We start from the raw sequence: 18,978 nt of genomic DNA on the forward strand, positions 1-18,978 counted from the left end.
GGGACTGAGCGCCGGGGCTGTGCCCCTGGCTCCCACCCTCCGGCAAGCCAGCTGGGGGTGGGGGGCCTCAGCACCATCCGGAGGCCAGGGTGCAGCCAGCCAGTCCCAGGGAGATGGGGAAGAGACGGACCCAGGAGAGAGGGGGTCGCAGGACCCAGGAGCCCCGGGACACCGGGCCCCCCGAAGCTGGTACCGTGGCGGCTCCTCCTCCCGGAGGAGTGGCGGCCCAGAGCAGAGGTGCAGTGGCAGAGCCCCCCAACATCTGGGGCTCCAGAGCTGAGGGAGAGCCATCCACCATCTACGCCTCCCGCATCCATGCGCACCTCTGCGAATATGAGGAGGCCGCCAAACAGCTGAGAAAACTCCGGGAGGAGTTAAGGGGAGCACGAGCGGTGGCTAAGAACCGGCTCCCCGCCTCGAGACGAGCTGAGGTCTCCGCCACGGTGGAGAGGCTGAAGGGGGCTATCAGGGCCTTGGAGGAGATACGGGCGGCTATCCTGAGTGGGAGCGGCCCCTTTGCAGAGAAACTGAAAAACGATGACCGGTTTAGAGCCATGACCGGAGGGTCTCCTGGGGGGTCGGGAGGCCCCTGCCAGGTGGAGGGCCAAGAGGAGGAGGATGGCGGAACATCTACGCCTGCCCCACCTGAAGGCCTGGTGAGCAACAACACCCAGGTAACATGCAGCGGGGTGGCCCCTGAGCAAGTGGCTCTCCCACCGGACTCCAGTTACTCGGAGGAAAGTGGGGGCGAGGGGGAGGCTGGTGGGAGTGGGGACAGTAGTAGTGAGGGGGGCTGCCTCGTCCTACAGCAGGTGAGGCAGATCGAGTCCCCAGAGCGGTTTGGCACACTGCTCTTTGGGGATGAGGTCTGCCCTGAGGACGAGGCAACCGGAAAGAGGAAAAAGAAAAAAAACAAGCGCAAGCCAAAAAACACCGTGGCTGACAAACTTATGTTTGTCCCTCTTTCCGGGGCCCCTCTGTCCCGCTGTATGGAACCCGCTGCCCACCCCGGCTCGGGCCCTGTGGTGGGTCCGCAGCGGGGGCGCGGGCAGAGTGATGTGTGCCTGGACCTTACCGTCACATCTGGTGGTGGCGGTGAGGGTTCAGGCAGCGACATGGAGGTCGGTGCTGGTGCCAGTGGTGTAACAGCCGCTGGCGGTATTGGCAGTAGTGGTGTCCGGGCTCAGTCCCCGGTGGCAGGGGGGGCTGGCCTGGCGCTCAGCACGGGTACAGCCAGGACCGCACCTCCGGCGGTGAGTGCTGGGGTCTCTGGATCCCCCACGCACGGGTCCGTTAAGTCTGGTCCACTTATGGGGGTCCAGAGACCTAGAAAGGGCGTGGAGGCTGCTGTGAAGCAGCAGCTAAAAAAATGCAAGGGGCTGGTAGCTCCTCTGACGGCGCCCGTGGCAAGAGCGGGGTCCCCGGCGCGTAGACCCAAAAAGGGGTCCGTGCTGGGGGCACCGCCGCCGCTGGGCGATGAGGGGGAGTGGCCAGCCCTGCCAACATCAAGTGGTGGGTTCAGGGGCGCAGTGACAGTCCGTGAGGGGGGCGTGGCCTCCCCGAGTGTTGCCCAGCCTGCAAAGGCTGCGGCATGCGGGGGGGGCGTGTCCTCCTCGGCCGCTGTCCCGCCCGCTGTGCCCGCGTCACCTGGGGAGGGCGTGGCCTCGCAAGGGGTCACTGCTCTGCCCGGGGTGGCTGCGGCCGGCGGGGGGGGCGTGGCCTTGGCGGGCCCACTGCCTCCTGTCCCGCCTACCCCCTCAAGCAGCATAGTGCCCCCAAAAGTCGGTAGGGAGTTGTCGGGGTCCCCAGCCCGCTTACCTCCATCTGGTGGTGCGGGGGCTCTGGCGCTCCTTGGGAAGCCGGCGGGGGCGAACAGCAGAGGGCAGGGTGCGGTGGCAGTGGCCGTCCCTGTCCTCAGTGCAAAGACACCACAAAAAGAAAAAAAAGTGGAGCCAGAGAACCCAGGAGCTGCTGCTGCTCCCAGGCTCGGGCAGGGCGTACTGAGTGCGCTCTGCTCGGAGGTATTTAAAGGGGCAGCGGCACTCCTGGACAAGAGTTGGAGCAGTGCCAGCAGCTCCAAGGAGCAGAGCACTGGCCAGTCAGGGCCCCCAGCAGGCAGGCAGGGGTACTGCAACACCAAGTCTGCTAATGTAAATAGTGGTCTATCTGGAAGTGAGAGTGGGAGTGAGATAGGAGATATTTTTGAAGAGCTGTTTGAGGACATAAATGGTGATGTGAGCGATATGGATGAGGGAGTGAGTGCGAGTGTGAATGTGGTAGTAAATGCTGGAGTGAGTGCCGGAGCGAGTGGAAATAATAAAAGAGTGAACGGGAGAGTGAATGAGGGTGCTGGCACAAGTGGTGGTAGTGGTGGGAGGGCTGGCCCATCTGCCCCCCCAGCCGCGAGGCCCCAACGTAATTATGCGGGGGTCGCGGCTGGGGGTCGGGGTGGTTCCGGGGGGGTCTCCTCGCCTCCGGGCTCCGGGGACGGCGGTTTGCACCGCCGTTTCCTGGAGGCCCTCCAAAGGGGAGAAAGATCGATCATGGTAGAGGGGAGGACAGTGGACCTGTCTTTCTGGATAGAGAGACATGGCCTAGCAGCCTTCCAAAATCAAAGGGAGGGAGGGACTGTTTGGTCTCTCCCCACAGCCGGGCAGGGGCCGCCAAGAAGGAATGTGGTCCGTCTTAGGTGGGGGGGCAGTGAAGCCTGTCCACCTAGGAGCAAGGTGGTGGAGCTCCTCCTTAAGATGGGCTTCGGGGCGAATGACATCTTTGCCCTGATACACCCTTCGGCGTCCCGCTTCTTCGACGTCAGCTTCGTGCGGCCAGAGGGGCTTGAGCTCTTCTGGTCAAACTACGAGCTGGTGCGAGAAGAGCCCGGATGGCGAGACTTCGTGGCTCAAGCGGTGTCTCGCCAAAATTCCGTCAAGCGAGTGACCGTGGTTACATGTAACGAGTCACTCGCAGGCGTGGACATCATGACGTGGCTTTCCCGTTACGGGGAGGTCACCGAGGTCCCAAAAAAGAACAGGGACGAGTTTGGCATCTGGTCGGGGGGCTGGACCTTCATGGTCAAATTGAAGGTTTCCGGCGGCACGGTCACCCACATCCCTTCCTCGGCGTTCCTGGGAAGGGACAGGATCCTGGTCTTCTACCAGGGGCAACCGAAGGTCTGCCACAAGTGCGGCGACCCCACTCACTTCAGCGCCAACTGCAAGGTGCAGAAGTGCGCGTTGTGTGGTGGGGTAGGTCACCTGGCTGCCTTGTGCAAAGACATTCGGTGCCACCTGTGTGGTGACCTGGGTCACCCTCTCAGCCGCTGCCCTCGCTCTTTCTCTAATGCCGCCACAGGCCCGGTGGGGGGAGACCGCGGGGGGGCAACCCCCGGTGGCGCTGCTTCTGCTGTGGCAGGTGGTGGCGAAGGGGGAAGGGCTGAGGGGCCAGTGAGGAAGGGCAATGCTGCAAGGGGCCCCGCGTACCAGCGGAGGCAGGAAAAACGCCAGGGAGGTAAGGGACAGGTGGAGCCTCGGGCAACCGGGGTGATGCCTGCTCCTCCCTCCAGGCCCGTGGCCAAAGCCTCTGAGGCCCTGGGGGAGAGTGCGGTGAGTGAGGAGATCAGGAGGATGGAGAGAGAGGAGAAAGCGGCTGACTCGGACAATTCCTCTCAGTATGAAAGTGTTGATGAGGATGTCCAAGAGCAGCCTACAGCACCAGGTGGCAAAACCAGGCGTGCCAAGCGCAAAGCGGTGGGGAGGAAGGCTGACAAGCCTTCAAAGTCCCCCCCACCCCCGACCACAAGGGTGCATACGGAAGGGCCCGCTGACCCCCCTCTGATCAGACTCTCCAACCGGTTCAGCGCCCTCGGGGGTTCAGATGATGAACCGCAAGACGAGGGTACTGGGCCGGGGGCAACACCGGAGGGTCCTTCAGGGGATGGCGGAGTCCGTCCCTCAGGGGGCATTGCTCCTCCTGAGGGGGGGACAGACCTGGAACCCGGGGGCGAGGACACCGGGGGGGGTGGGATGGACACGTCGGGAGCTTCCCTGAAAAGGAAGGTGTCTGACCCCTCCCCAGGAGGAGGTAATAGCGGGGTAGGGAAGAAATTGGCCATCCAACTCGATCACCCATGATGGCTGAACTCGCCCCGTTGACGCTGGCGTCTATTAATGTCGCCAGCATTAAGTCAGATGCGGCTCGCTTCACGGCCTTTGATTTTTTCTCCCGGATTGAGGCAGAAATTTTATTCTTGCAAGAGACCAGACTAACAGACATGGGGGCCATCTATAAAGCACGGAGGGAGTGGAGGTGCGGGCCCTCATACTGGTCTCTTGCGGCCGAGCCGTATAGCGGGGTGGCAGTCCTTTTTAAGACTGCAGCAGTTGAATGCCGACGGGTTACTGAGTTGGAAATGGGGAGGTGCCTGATCCTAGATGTCTTCATGAGGGGACAAGAGCTCCGGCTCATCAACATCTACGGCCCGCAGTCCAAGTGGGACCGCAAATGTCTCTTCCTGAGGATCAAGCCCTTTCTTTTTACGAGCCGACAGGTGGTCTTCGGTGGGGACTTCAACACCATTACGAGGTCCCGTGACCGGGGGGGTCCCGGAGATCGCCTGGCTTATGATAGCGTCGCGTTGAATAGCATAGCCAGTGAAGCTCGCCTGGTGGATGCCCACATCCGGCACACTCCAGGTCACGGAGGTTTCACCTACCATAGGGGTAGCTGTAGGTCTAGAATAGACAGGTTTTTTTTGAAGGAGGACGCCATCTTTTCTGCTGTGTACGCCGTTGAGGTGGAGTTCTCCGATCACTGTCTAATTTTCTTTTCTCTGAATGTTGCAGAGACTCCTCGGATGGGAAGAGGGCTGTGGAAGCTCAATTCGTCCCTGCTGGAAGAAGCGGAGGTGAGACAATCCTTCGAGGATTTTCTTCAGAGCCAGGTACCGCTGTTGGATCTCTGTAGTAGTAAGTCAGAGTGGTGGGAGATCTTCAAAAAGCGGGTGGCGGGGTTCTTCCGTCAGCTCTCGAGCCTCAGGAGTCTGAACAGGCACCGCTTGTACCAGGCTCTGGGGAGGAAACTCGAGCAGCTTGTCTCGACTGGAGGTGACCGAGAGGAAATCTCCAGAGTGAAATCTTTGCTCAAGAGGTGTCAGTATGATAGGCACACATCCTTGGTTTTTGAGAGGGACTTCGGGAAGTACCGCTCGCCCGACCCTTACAGAAACTGTAAGATGTCAGTGAATTGTAAGATGGTGACAGGACTGATCGACAGTACGGGGTCCCTGAACAGATCCAAATCAGGGATCCTGGAGGTGGTCAGATCCTTCTACTCACACCTCTTGGAAAAGAAGGATCTGGATCGGGACAGGATGTCGGCTTTCCTGGCTGAAGCCATCCCTGAGCCAGGGGGTGACCCCTCTCTTGGTGTTTTGGCAGAAGAAATCAGGGAAGAGGAAGTGAGACTGGCCATTGATGGGCTTCGGCTCAAGAAATCGCCAGGTCCGGATGGCTTAACATCTGAGTTCTATAAGACTTTTAGGGACTCCTTGGTCCCCCTCTTGACAGGGGTCTTTAATGAGTGTCTCTCCTCGGGCACTCTTCCCGGCTCAATGAGGAAGTCAGCCCTCATTATTCTGTCAAAGGGTAAGGATCCGTCCCGAATCGAGAACTGGCGTCCCATAGCGCTTCTCGATACGGACCGGAAGGTTCTGGCCAAGGTGCTGTTTAATCGGCTGGTGAAGTTTGCACCCCGGCTCCTTTCAGGGGCCCAGCATTGCTCTGTTCCAGGCCGCAGTACTTTTAGTGCTGTGCTCGGTGTCCGAGAGGCAGTGGAGCAGGGTAGGGCAGGTCACTGGAAGGGGTACTTGCTGTCATTAGATCAAGCGAAAGCCTTTGACCGGGTCAACCACGAGTACCTCTGGTCCGTCCTTTTGAGGTATGGTCTGCCTGGGAGGTTTGTAAAATGGTTAGAGATCTTGTACCAAGGGGCTGAGACTTTTCCGCTGGTGAATGGTTGGTCAGGTCGTCCTTTTGAGGTGGGTTCTGGGGTCCGTCAGGGCTGTCCGCTGAGCCCGCTTTTATACGTGTTCGCGATCGATCCCTTCTTAAGGAGGGTAGATCGTGGACCGTTGGCGGGAGTCGGGATGGACCGGGCGGGCTCTGGCTCCTCTCTGAGGGTGGTGGCGTACGCCGATGATGTTTCCCTGTTCGTATCCTCGAGAGGGGAGGCGGACTGGGTCATGTCGGAGGTAGTGCGCTACTCGGAGGCATCCGGGTCCATGATCAACCGGGATAAGTGTGAAAGTCTCTGGCTGGGAGGGGGAGATCCTAGTTTTGATCTCCCGGACACCCTTCCAGGGCCCCAGGCCACCGCCAAAATTCTAGGCATCGAATTTGGCCCCGGGGACTACCCCCAGCAAAATTGGGAGGGCAGACTTAAGATCGCCGCCCAAAAGGTGGACCAATGGAAGGGTTGGTCTTTAACCCTGAGGGAAAGGGTTGCCCTGGCTAAAGGCTATCTGCTACCTTTATTGATATACCTGGGCAGTGTGTGCATCTTGCCGGAACCTCTCTGGACGCGGGTCTATAGCCTGTTCTTCCAATTGTTATGGGGGAATAGGCTTAACCTAATCAAGAGGGAGGTTACATACCGTACGAGGAGACTAGGCGGGTTGGGTATGGTCAACCCGGTGGTGTTTCTAGTAAACACCTTTCTTAAGACTAACATCTCTAACCTCTGGCTAGAGAGGGCTCCTCCGTGGGTAGTCTCCTGCAAGGGTTGGCTTTGGCCTTTCTTCCAGGAATGGGAGACAGGAGGGCGGGTGAAGGACCTACGCACACCTCATGGGCATCTTCCGGCTTACGCTACCCCGGTTCTGAAGGTGATCCGCCGGTGGGGTCTGGGAATGTGGGAAATCAGGACCATGTCGAGGCAGTGCCTTGACAGGAGGGTCCTGTTGACCCATTTCCAGAAGCCCCTGGCCCTTAAGGATTGCCCAGGCCGGGATCTGGAGGTCGGGCTGGGGCTTTTAAATTCTAAGCGGATCCCCATGAAGTTTTGGGACTTGACCTGGCGTTGCTTCCACGGGAGGCTGTATGTAAGGGACAACTTGAAGTGCAGGAACTCCGATGACCGGGGTTGCCCTCGTGAGGAGTGTGGCGACGTGCTGGAAAGCATGGAGCACTTCCTGCTTCATTGTCCCTTTAATGCAGAGGTTTACAACAGGGTGGGTGCCTCCATACGTTGGCCGCGGCTGGCGTCCCTCTCCTACACTGAATGGGCCTATGGAGCGTTCAGATCCCTGGGTGGCCGGGACCCGTGCACTTTATTCCTAGTCAGTGCAGCGGTTAGGTTCCACACTTGGAATGCACGGTGCCTAGTTACGACGCGGAAAAAAACCCTCCCAAGGGATGAGGTGGTAGGAAACATCTTGGGTGACCTGGTGAAGGTCCGTTCTTTGGAGTTCGAAAGGTTGGGTGTGAGGAAGGCCTCTTGGCTTTGGAGAGGCCTCTCCTTTTAAAAACGCACTCAAGGGAGAGCTAGCTCTGTGTGAATGAGGGTAGGGATAGCATAAGTTTCACTGGGTGTGTTAGGGACAGAAGTAGGGGCAGATAGGGACAGGGAGGGACAGGCACTGAGGGACAGATAGAGAGTTAGTTATGATAAGTTAGGTAGAGTAGGGGCAGGTAGGGACAGATAGGGACAGGTTTCTTTTTTTAGGGACAGAAGTAGGGACAGTCTTAGTTCTTGAGGGATAGGATGAATGTGTTAGTGAGGGATGGAGCCTCTAGAACCCCGTTTTCCTGGTGGTGGGCTGGTGCATGCCACCTTAGCTTTTTGTTTTAAAAACAGGACATATAATGGATATTGGGCTTACAGGTGCCAAACTTGGGCCTTGGGTATGTAAATGCTGTGTTTAGTTTGTATATTAATGCGTAAGTAGATGGGATGGTATTGAGAGTTTTGGAAAATGTCTTTTGGTTGTGCTTTGGTAAAAGGAAAAACATATAACACACGTTTTTTTTTGTTTTTTTAGTTAGAATGTGTGGATGGGGTGTAGTCAGGTTGGGAGGGGGGTGCATGGGGGGTGGTGGATGGATGACCGGATGCCAAGAGCAACATGAAGGAGCAGAGGAGCAGGGCAGGAGAAGTAGACTCTGCGGACCCTGGAAATAATTTTTGTGTGGAATCAAAAGGCCATAAACTTTCGTGGACCAGATTTTGCAGTGACAAGGCTACAAACTTGTAGGACCTGCGGTGCAAGGTGGTGGGAAAAAAAGGCTGCGAACTTGTTGCCATGTGTGGGAGAGGAAAAAAAAAAAAAAAAAAAAAAAAAAAAAAAAATCTTTGCTGTGTAATAGGAGGTAAGGTTTGTCGGCCAAAGTGGCAGAGTTCTTGTTTTTTTCAAGGCGGAGGGCCAGGAAAGGGTTATTTTCGTTTGGTTTTTGTAAATAGTAAAATTGTAAATAGTAAACTAGTAAAATCGGTGAGGTGTGAATGGGGGTGAATGGGGGTGAATGGAGTGAGAGTGGGGAGAGGGGTTTATGTTTCTTTGTATTCTCTTTTCAGTGGATTCCTGCTGGGGGACCCTAAGCTGCCGAGCTCAGTGGAGGACAAGGAAAGGATTTGGACTTTCAGTTGTTTGCGCATGTTTTGCACATTTTATGTCTGTCTATGTTGGTTTTCTTTAGTTTATGTATTGTGGTTTGTTTCTGAGTGTAATTTTGATAATTTTGTAAAATAAAAGAGTTGGAGGACAGACATGATGTAACAGCAGAATAGTGAGTGCAGCTCTGGTGGTGACTGGAGGACAGACATGATGTAACAGCAGAATAGTGAGTGCAGCTCTGGTGATGACTGGAGGACAGACATGATGTAAGCTGCTGTTCCCTTATAATGTTATGTCTTTTTCTATTCTTTTAGACTTTGGGATCCGCATCCCAGTTGGACACGTCGATTACTTTGTCAACGGCGGCCGAGATCAGCCGGGCTGTCCGTCGTTACGAAACTGTAAGTTCTATTAATATGAAATGGAGAAAGATGGTGAAAGAAATGAAGGAGTTAACCAACGAGCCGATATATCCACCATCAGTGAGTTTAGTTATGACTCCTTCATCTCCTTCCCGACCTCGGCCGGACATGGACAGAGCAGTATGGACAGAGGACAGGAGATTGCCGCACAATCCAGCTGCACCTAGGGCTGCCACTAGGAATTCGGGGGCCCCACACTGGCAACATTTTCGGGGCCCCCTTGACACTCCGCCCAGGCTCCACCCCAGCCCTGCCTCCACCCCTTGAACTGTCCACAGTCCCACCGCCCACTCTTGGAAAAACTTCATTCTCACCAATCACACATTAACAGTTCCCATCACCAGATCACACTCATAGCCGGCAGCTTTTGCTTTGGCCAAAAGATTTTTTTAATCTGCCACCACGACAAGGTAGACTCTTTTGGCCGAGCTATACTCGACTGTAACCTATTAAACATTTCTTAAAATATCCAATACTCTTTTTAGGTATAGTTTTTTTATTTTTCTTTAAGGAAATGAGTCACATACATTTTTTAAAATGACCAATAATACCTCATACAAGGAACAAGGAGCGTCACACCATGACCAGATCACATATTACCACCACAAGGTGACCGAATAATGCCACATAGAAGGGACAAATGCCACCTCACCTTGAACAGACCACATATTAAAATCACAGTAACCGAATAGTAGAACATACAAGGGACAAAAACCGCCACACCATGACCAGATCAGATATTACTACCACATAGTAACCGAATACCAAAATACTGATCATTACTAAAAAAACACAATACTAAGTGACATTATACACAGGAGCTCTGTATATAGTGTCAGTGTACAGGTAATACAGTGATCACCAGTGACATTATACACAGGAGCTCTGTATATAGTGTCAGTGTACAGGTAATACAGGGCTCACCAGTGACAGTATACACAGGAGCTCTGTATATAGTGTATAGAGTACATGTAATACAGAGATCACCAGTGACATTATACACAGGAGCTCTGTATATAGTGTCAGTGTACAGGTAATACAGTGATCACTGACATTATACTCAGGAGCTCTGTATATAGTGTCAGTATACAGGTAATACAGGGATCACCAGTGACATTATACTCAGGAGCTCTGTATATAGTGTCAGTGTACAGGTAATACAGAGATCACCAGTGACATTATACACAGGAGCTCTGTATATAGTGTACAGGTAATACAGTGATCACCGGTGACATTATACTCAGGAGCTCTGTATATAGTGTCAGTGTTCAGGTAATACAGTGATCACTAGTGACATTATACACAGGACCTCTGTATATAGTGTCAGTGTAGAGGTAATACAGAGATTACCAGTGACATTATACACAGGAGCTCTGCATATAGTGTCAGTGTACAGATAATACAGTGATCACCAGTGATATTATACACAGGAGCTCTGTATATAGTGTCAGTGTACAGCTAATACAGTGATCACCGGTGACATTATACACAGGAGCTCTGTATATAGTGTCAGTGTACAGGTAATACAGTGGTCACCAGTGATATTATACACATGAACTCTGTATATAGTGTCAGTGTACAGCTAATACAGTGATCACCAGTGACATTATCCACAGGAACTCTGTATATAGTGTCAGTGTACAGCTAATACAGTGATCACCAGTGATATTATACACAGGAGCTCTGTATATAGTGTCAGTGTACAGGTAATACAGCGATCACCGGTGACATTATACACAGGAGCTCTGTATATAGTGTCAGTGTACAGGTAATACAGAGATCACCAGTGACATTATACACAGGAGCTCTGTATATAGTGTCAGTGTACAGGTAATACAGTGATCACCGGTGACATTATATTCAGGAGCTCTGTATATAGTGTCAGTGTACAGGTAATACAGAGATCACCAGTGGCATTATACACAGGAGCTCTGTATATAGTGTTTGTGTACAGGTAATAATGAATCACTCCACTATTTCCCTTTCTTCTACACTACACATCTGAATACAGACATGCACCCACAATTAATATGTAATTAATTATTATGCAACCCACCAGTTAAAATAGAAATTATAATCCACCACTGTGCCCCTACCAACCTATAAATAGCCACTTTCCCCATCTTATAAATATATAAATTAATTAGCACCTGTACTCTTTCCCCAGTTCATTACCAGTCACTGCATCCTCAACGCCCCCCACTATGTACCTCCCGCTCCCCCCCCAAATCATTATATTGACATGCCCCCTCTGCTCCAAATCATTGTCATGCCTTCTCTCTCTCCCACCCCCACCATCTAATTCATTGTCAACTGCTCTCCCCATCCCCTCACCTTCAATTCATTTGCAGTCCCCCCATTTCATCATTCTCAGCCCCCCATTCCTCCACTCACTTCCTCATTTGTAGCCCCCTCTCCATCATTTGCTGTCTCCCTTCCCCTCACCCATTTCAATCATTTTATGAAGAAAAAAATTTTTTTCATACTTACCTCACTGACGATTCCCTACAGGTGCAGCTCTACTTCTGATGTCCTCGTACAGGACAGCGCGTACGCGATAACCTTATCGCATACGTGCCTTCACCTGACCGGAAGTCAAGAGGGCGGAGGTAGCAGGAGCTGTGCAGCTGTTCAGTTAGATAGCCATGGAGCTCCAAGAAAGCTCCCACCGCCGAGGTGTGCTCCGTGCACAGAATGTCATTGCACGAGGAGACCCAGGACCCCCTCTGTACTGCTGCTCACCAGGCCCCATACAGGACTAAGGGCAGTAATGTCCTGATGGCTGCCCTGGCTGTAATAGTCACCACTAGGGGGAGCTCCCTGCATACAGAGGTACATGATAAGATCCTGTCTGCAGTCACCACTAGGAGGAGCTCCCTGTATACAGAGATACATGATAAGATCCTGTCTGCAGCCACTACTAGGGGGAGCTCCCTGTATACAGAGATACATGATAAGATCCTGTCTGCAGCCACCACTAGGGGGAGCTCCCTGTATACAGAGATACATGACGAGATCCTGTCTGCAGCCACCACTAGGGGGAGCTCCCTGTATGCAGAGATACATGATAAGATCCTGTCTGCAGCCACCACTAGGGGGAGCTCCCTGTATACAAAGATACATGATAAGATCCTGTCTGCAGTCACCACTAGGGGGCACGCTCCGTATTCCTTTATTATTAGTGTCTATGAATATACTGTATGCTGCTGTTGGCCCTCCATATGCATATAGCAGCACAGAGTATTTCAGCACGTTATTGTAGATGCGGATTGCTATTACAGATTTCCATTAACCATTCGTTACATTTGCAGTGTACGGATACATGATCTGTGACCACATGAGATCGGTCCTGATATTCATCAATGCGCTGCGGGGGATCTGCTCGTTCACTGGATTTCCGTGCTCAGATTACCAGATGTTTCGGGACGGTCACTGTGTGGATTGTCAGACGTCTGGGATGTCCTCCTGCCCTCGCATAGGTATCACCCTCATCATTGCATCCCCGTGATCAGCCAACATTCCTGGGGGTCAGACAGTAACTCTGCAGCGCCACTACAGGGGAGAAGCGGTATTACACGCTGATTATTGTCCATGCAGTGTATGGGGATCTCCATTTTCATGGGACATCCTATTTTGGAAACAGAGGGTCTTGTGGTGCCCCTCACGGAGAGGGAAATGTCAGATTTAGGGAGGTTAGTAGACGGCGGGAGCAGAAGAAGCTCAGTTTTGGAGAGGTTGAGTTTCAGATAGAGAGCGGACATGATGTTGGAGACTGCGGACAGACAGTCACTGGCGTTCTGTAGTACAGAGGGGGTAAGGTCGGGGGATGACGTAAATAGTTGTGTGTCATCAGAATAAAGATGGTACCGAAAGCCAAATCTGCTGATGGTCTGTCCAATTGGGGCCGTGTAGAGAGAGAAGAGAAGGGGGCCAAGGACTGAGCCCTGAGGTACCCCGACAGAGAGAGGAAGAGGAGATGACGTGGAGCCAGCGAACAAAACACTGAAGGAGCGGTCAGAGAGATAGGAAGAGAACCTGGAGAGAGCAGTGTCCTTAATGCCTAGTGACTGGAGCCTAGAGAGTAGGAGATGGTGGTCAACAGTGTCGAAAGCTGCAGATAGGTCAAGAAGAACGAGCAGAGAGTGGTCACCGTTACGTTTTGCTGTCAGAAGGTCATTGGTCACTTTGATGAGTGCAGTTTCAGTCAAATGTAGGGGGCGGAAGCAGGACTGTGAAGGGTCTAGGAGGGAGTGACTGGAGAGGTAGCGGGTAAGGTGGGAGTAGACTAGGCGCTCCTAAAGTTTAGAGATGAAGGGGAGATTGGAGACTGGTCTGTAGTTGTTTGTGCAGGATGGGTCGAGAGCTGGTTTCTTTAGTAATGTAGTAACGATGGCGTGTTTGAAGGAGGATGGGAAAATGCCCGAGGAGAGGGAGAGATTAAAGATTGTAGTTAGGTGAGTTGTGACGACAGGAGAGAGAGACTGGAGGAGATGTGAGGGAATGGGGTCGGTAGTGCATGTGGTTGGACGAGAGGAAGAGAGGAGTCTGGAGACTTCTTCTTCTGTGATGGGATCAAATTTGGAAAGTGAGCCAGGGGAGATGCAGGAAGGGATGGGAGTCACAGCACTTGGTGGTAGATTTCCTGACGGATATTATCTATTTTTTCTGTAAAGTGGGAGGCCAGGTCATCTGCACAAATGTCTGTGATAGGGGCTTGTGCTCTTGGCCTGAGGAGGGAGTGAAAAGTGTCAAAAAGTTTGGGGTTGTTGGCTAGTGAGGAGATCAGGGTGGTGAAGTAGGTCTGTTTGGCGAGGTGAAGGGCAGCGTTATACGTTCTTAACATGAATTTGAAGTGGATGACGTCTTCTGGTGTGCGGGTTTTTCTCCATAGGCGTTCAGCACTCCTAGAGCATCGCTGGAGAAGTTGAGTTTGCGGTGTGAGCCAGGGCTGTTTTATTCTGTGCTTGGAGGTTCTGAGGGTGAGGGGAGCTACTTGGTCAAGGGTGCTTCTAAGAGTGCTGTTGTAGTGATGAACAGCCAGATCAGGACAGAAAAAAGAGGAGATTGGGGACAGTGATGAGTGTAGCGAGTCTGCAAGTGTCTGAGGGTTAATGGCTTGTAGATTTCTGACTGTGTGGTAGGTAGGAGTGAGCTGGGGTGGGCGAGGATTTGTGAGCGTGAAGGAGAGAATGTTGTGGTCAGAGAGTGGAAGCGGTGAGTTATTTAGGTGGGAGATTGAACAGAGCCGGACAAAGACCAGATCAAGGGTGCTACCGTCCTTGTGTGTCTCAGTTGTGTGTCACAACTGTAATGAATCCTCAGCTGTGACACCAGGACTAAGTCAGAGCTGAGCTTCAGTCTCTGTTCAGGAATGAAAAGTCTCCAGGTTCCTTCACAAGTCGTAAGCAGCACAACAGCCAGACCGGGAGTGGAGAACATCACCGACACCATCCACAGGGAATATTCCACACCAGACGTCCACAGGGAATATTCCACACCAGACGTCCCACAGGTCCAAGTCCCCGTGTTCATGTTCACCACAACATCAGAACCATACTGCGGTGAGTGACGAGCATCGAGAGATAGAGGGATGGATAGAGTCATGGCGAAAGTGTTAGCACCCTTGAATTTATTCCAGAAAATGTCGTATTTCTCCCAGAACGTCATTACAATGCTCCATGTTTTGTTATACACAGGTTTATTTCCTTTGTGTATTGAAACAACATAAAAAGAGAAAAAAAAGGCAAATTGGACAAAATTTCACACAAAACTCCAAAAATGGGCGTACAAAAGTGTTGGCACCCTCAATTTATTATTTGGTTGCACCCTTTGGAATAAATAACTGCAATTTTTTGCTTTCTATAACCATCCACAAGCTTCTTAAACCTCTCAGCTGGAATTTTGGATTCTTCTCAAAAACTTCTCCAGATCTCTAATATGTGAAGTCGTCTTCTCTCAACAGCAATTTTAAGATCTCTCCACAGGTGAAACCAGCTTGGATAAGTACTTAGATAAGAATACAGTAATTAACCAGAGCCAGCATGGGTTTGTACCAAACAAGTCATGTCAGACTAATCTAATTTCCTTCTATGATGGAATCACTGACTGGGTGGATAAGGGAAATGTGGTAAATATAGAATATCTCGAATTCAGCAAAGCATTTAATAAAGTATATTATACTATTGTTAATGACCAAGCATGTGATTGACAAGGCTACGGTTAGGTGGATGCATAACGGGCTCAGTGATCGTACTCAAATAGTGGTGATAAATGGTTGCACATCCAATTGGGTCTGTCCTGGCCCCAGTGTTGTTCAACATTTCTATAAATAATCTAGATAAGGGAACTGAAGGTAAACTAATCAAATTTTCAGACAATGCAAAGCTAGTAGGGATAGCTAACACTAGAGAAGACAGAAAAAGGATTCAGAAGGATCTAGATAAGCTTGAACAATGGGTAACGACTAAAGCCCCCCGTTACACACTGCGATATCGCTAGCAATATCGCTGTAAAGTCACTGATTTTGTGACGTTGCAGCGATATTGCTAGCGATATCGCTGCATGTGATACTTACCTCCGACTGGCTCCCCCGCTGGTTATCGCTGATCGCGCGAGAAGCTCCTGGATCATTTCTCGTCGGGCACTTCCTGCTGGGCTTCCTGTGGCGCCGACGAGCGACGCGTGGACGCGGGCGGGAGGACGTCAGGATCGCCGCGTCTGACAGGTAAGTAGCGACCCCCGTCCCCAGCGATGTCGCTGGTGAGATCTGCCTGTGTGGCAGCTCACTAGCGACCACCCAGCGATGCATCAGCGATCGTGACCGCGTCATATCGCTTGTCGGGATCGCTAGTGCATCGCTAGGTGTAATGGTACCCTAATAGAATGGTATTTAACAGGGAGAAATGCAAGATTCTACTTCTTGGCAAGAAAAATGAAAATTACATCTATAGAATGGGTGGAAAAGAACTAAGCAATGGCACGTGTGAGAAAGACTTGGGTGTACTAATAGATCACAGACTGCACATGAGTCAACAGTGTTATGCAGTAGCAAAAAATGCAAACACAGTTCTAGGATGTAAGTGAAGTCTAGAGTCTAGATCACGTGAAGTAATTGTCCCCCTCTACTCCTCCTTGGTCAGTCCTCATCTGGAATACTGGGTCCATTTTTGGCACCCCATTTTAAAAAAGACATTGTAAAACTGGAGCAAGTTCAGAGAAGAGGGACCAGGATGGTGGGCAGACTGCAAAGTATGTCCTACGAGGAATGGTTAAAGGATCTGTGAATGTTTTACTTGCAAAAAAAGAAGGTGAAGAGGAGACTTAATAGCTGTCTACAAATATCTGAAGGGCTGTCACAGTGTAGAGAGATCATCATTATTCTCAATGGGATGAAAGGGAGAAGATACAGATTAGATATTATAAAAAACTTTTTGACAGTGAGGGTGATCAATGAGTGGAACAGGTGGCCACGAGAGGTGGTGAGTTCTTCAATGGAAGTCTTTAAGCAGAGGCAGGACAGACATCTGTCTGAGATGGTTTAGTGAATCCTGCATTGAGCAGGGGTTTGGATACAAGAACCCTGGAGGTCCCTTCCAACTCTAGCATTCTAGGATTGTATTCCATGATTCTATGAACTTTCTCACACGTTGCACTACATTGCTACCCAAAATCCTTTGGTAATTCTCAGATTTCATGATGTCTTGCACACAGTCAAGGTCCCCAGTGCGAGAGGCAGCAAAACAACCCCAGAATATCTGTGACCCTCCACCATATTTGACTGTAGGTACTGTGTTCTTTTCTTTGAAGGCCTCATTTCATTTTCGTTAAACAGTAGAATGATCGGCTTTACCAAAAGCTCTATCTTGGTCTCATTTGTTCACAAGACACTTTCCCAGAAGGATTTCGGCTTAATCAATTACATTTTGGCAAACTATATTCTAGCACTTTTATGTCTCTATGTCAGCAGTGGGGTTCTCTGGGGTCTCCTGCCAGAGTTTTAAATTTCATTCACATGTGGACGGATAGTTCACGTTGACACTGATGCACCTGAACCTGCAGGACAGCTTTCACCACCATTGAACTATCCTGCGTCACAACCTTTCATCATTTATCGGCTGTCCACAGCCAAGGAGATTAGCTACAGCACCATGGGTTGTAAACGTCTTGAATATGTTGCGAACCGTGGACAAAGGAACATTTTGGCAATTTTTGTTCTTAAGTCCTCGGACAGTTCTCTTCTCCTCTTTCTGTTCTCCATACTTAGTTTGGCACACACAGACACACAATGAAAAAATTGAGGCAATTTCTCCCCTTTCTATCAGGTTTCAGGTGTGATTTCCCTATTGCTCACACCTGTTACTTGCCACAGGTGCGTGTGAACGAGCATCACATGCTGGAAACAAATTGTGTGGCCACAATTCTGGAAAGGTGCCAATAATTTTGTCTGGCTCATTTTGGAGTTTTCTGTGAAATTATGTCCAATTTGCCTTTTTCTATGTTTTTTGTGTTGTCCCAATACACACAAAGGAAATAAACCTGAGTATACCAAAACATGAGGAATTGTAGTAATGTTCTGGAACAATTTCAAGGGTGCCAACACTTTCAGCCATGACTGTAGATGACCTGCTCTTTGTTCTCTGTTCTCAGCTCATCACATTTTACTGGAGTTTAAACTGACAGAACCAAAAGAAAACGTCATCACTCTGCACATCGAACTGATCAGCGCCAACACCGGCACCAGCAAAGCCAAGATCACAGTGTAAGAACCTGGCAGCCCCGCAGCATGGGCACAGCACCCCGTGTACAATGTACGGAGAAAAGTACCGTATATACTCGTGTATAAGCCAACCCGTGTATAAGCTGAACCCCCTAATTTTGCCACAGAAAACTGTGAAAACTTATTGACTCGTATATAAGCCAAGGGTGGAATCCATAGACTATGCCCCCATATGCTGCTACATAGTTTATGCCCCCATATGCTGCTCCATAGAATACACCCCAATATGCTGCTCCATAGATTATGCCCCCATATACTTCTCGATAGTTTATGCCCCCCATATGCTGCTACATAGACTATGCCCCCATATACTGCTCCATAGACTATGCCCCCCATATGCTGCTTCTTACACTATGCCCCCACATACTGCTCCATAGAATATGCCCCCATATGCTGCTCCATAGAATATGCCCCTCATATGCTGCTCCATAGACTATGCCCCCATATACTGCTCCATAGACCATGCCCCCATATGCTGCTCCATAGATTATGCCCCCATATGCTGCTCCATAGTTTATGCCCCCATATGCTGCTCCATAGACTATGCCCCCATATGCTGCTCCATAGAATATGCCCCCATATGCTGCTCCATAGTTTATGCCCCCACATGCTGCTCCATAGTTTATGACCCCATATGCTGCTCCATAGTTTATGCCCCCCATATTCTGCTCCATAGACTATGCCTCCATATGCTGCTCTATAGAATATGCCCCATATACTGCCACATATACTATGCCCCCATATGCTGCCCCATAGACTATGCCCCCCCATATGCTGCTCCATAGAATATGCCCCCATATACTGCTCCATAGACTATGCCACCATATGCTGCTCCATAGACTATGCCCCCATATGCTGCCCCATAGAATATGTCCCCATATGCTGCTCCATAGACTATGCCCCCCATATGCTGCTCCATAGACTATGCCCCCCATATGCTGCTCCATAGACTATGCCCCCATATAATGCTCCATAGACTATGCCCCCATATGCTGCAAAGAAAAAAAAGCCATACTCCCCTCTCCTGGGTCCATCGCTGCTGTCTTCCGCTTCTTGTGTCAGTGACTGATCAGCCAGCAGAGGGGCGGCGTGCATTAATCATGTCACCGCGCCCCCTGCTGCCTAAACGTCACTGACACAGGATGCAGCAGAGACAGCGGTGAGCAGCGGTG

At 51.1% G+C, this 18,978-nt stretch overlaps 1 protein-coding gene across 2 annotated transcripts in view; it reads left to right on the forward strand.

Annotated features, from left to right (window-relative positions):
- Positions 1–18,978, forward strand: part of PLA1A (phospholipase A1 member A) — a 70,289-nt gene that overhangs the window by 21,072 nt on the left and 30,239 nt on the right. The window contains exons 6-9 of one of the 2 annotated variants that reach the window (XM_073576963.1): positions 8,923–9,009; positions 12,342–12,509; positions 14,400–14,591; positions 17,677–17,837. In XM_073576963.1, coding sequence (XP_073433064.1) covers positions 8,923–9,009; positions 12,342–12,509; positions 14,400–14,591; positions 17,677–17,792 — 563 coding nt within the window. In that variant the 3' untranslated portion in view covers positions 17,793–17,837. The remainder of the gene's footprint in view (positions 1–8,922; positions 9,010–12,341; positions 12,510–14,399; positions 14,592–17,676; positions 17,838–18,978) is intronic. The other variant, XM_073576962.1, reaches the window with a different exon arrangement.

The sequence above is a fragment of the Dendrobates tinctorius genome, unplaced genomic scaffold (assembly GCF_039654945.1).
Source record: "Dendrobates tinctorius isolate UK_male_01 unplaced genomic scaffold, ASM3965494v1 ptg000054l, whole genome shotgun sequence".
Lineage (NCBI taxonomy): Eukaryota > Metazoa > Chordata > Amphibia > Anura > Dendrobatidae > Dendrobates > Dendrobates tinctorius.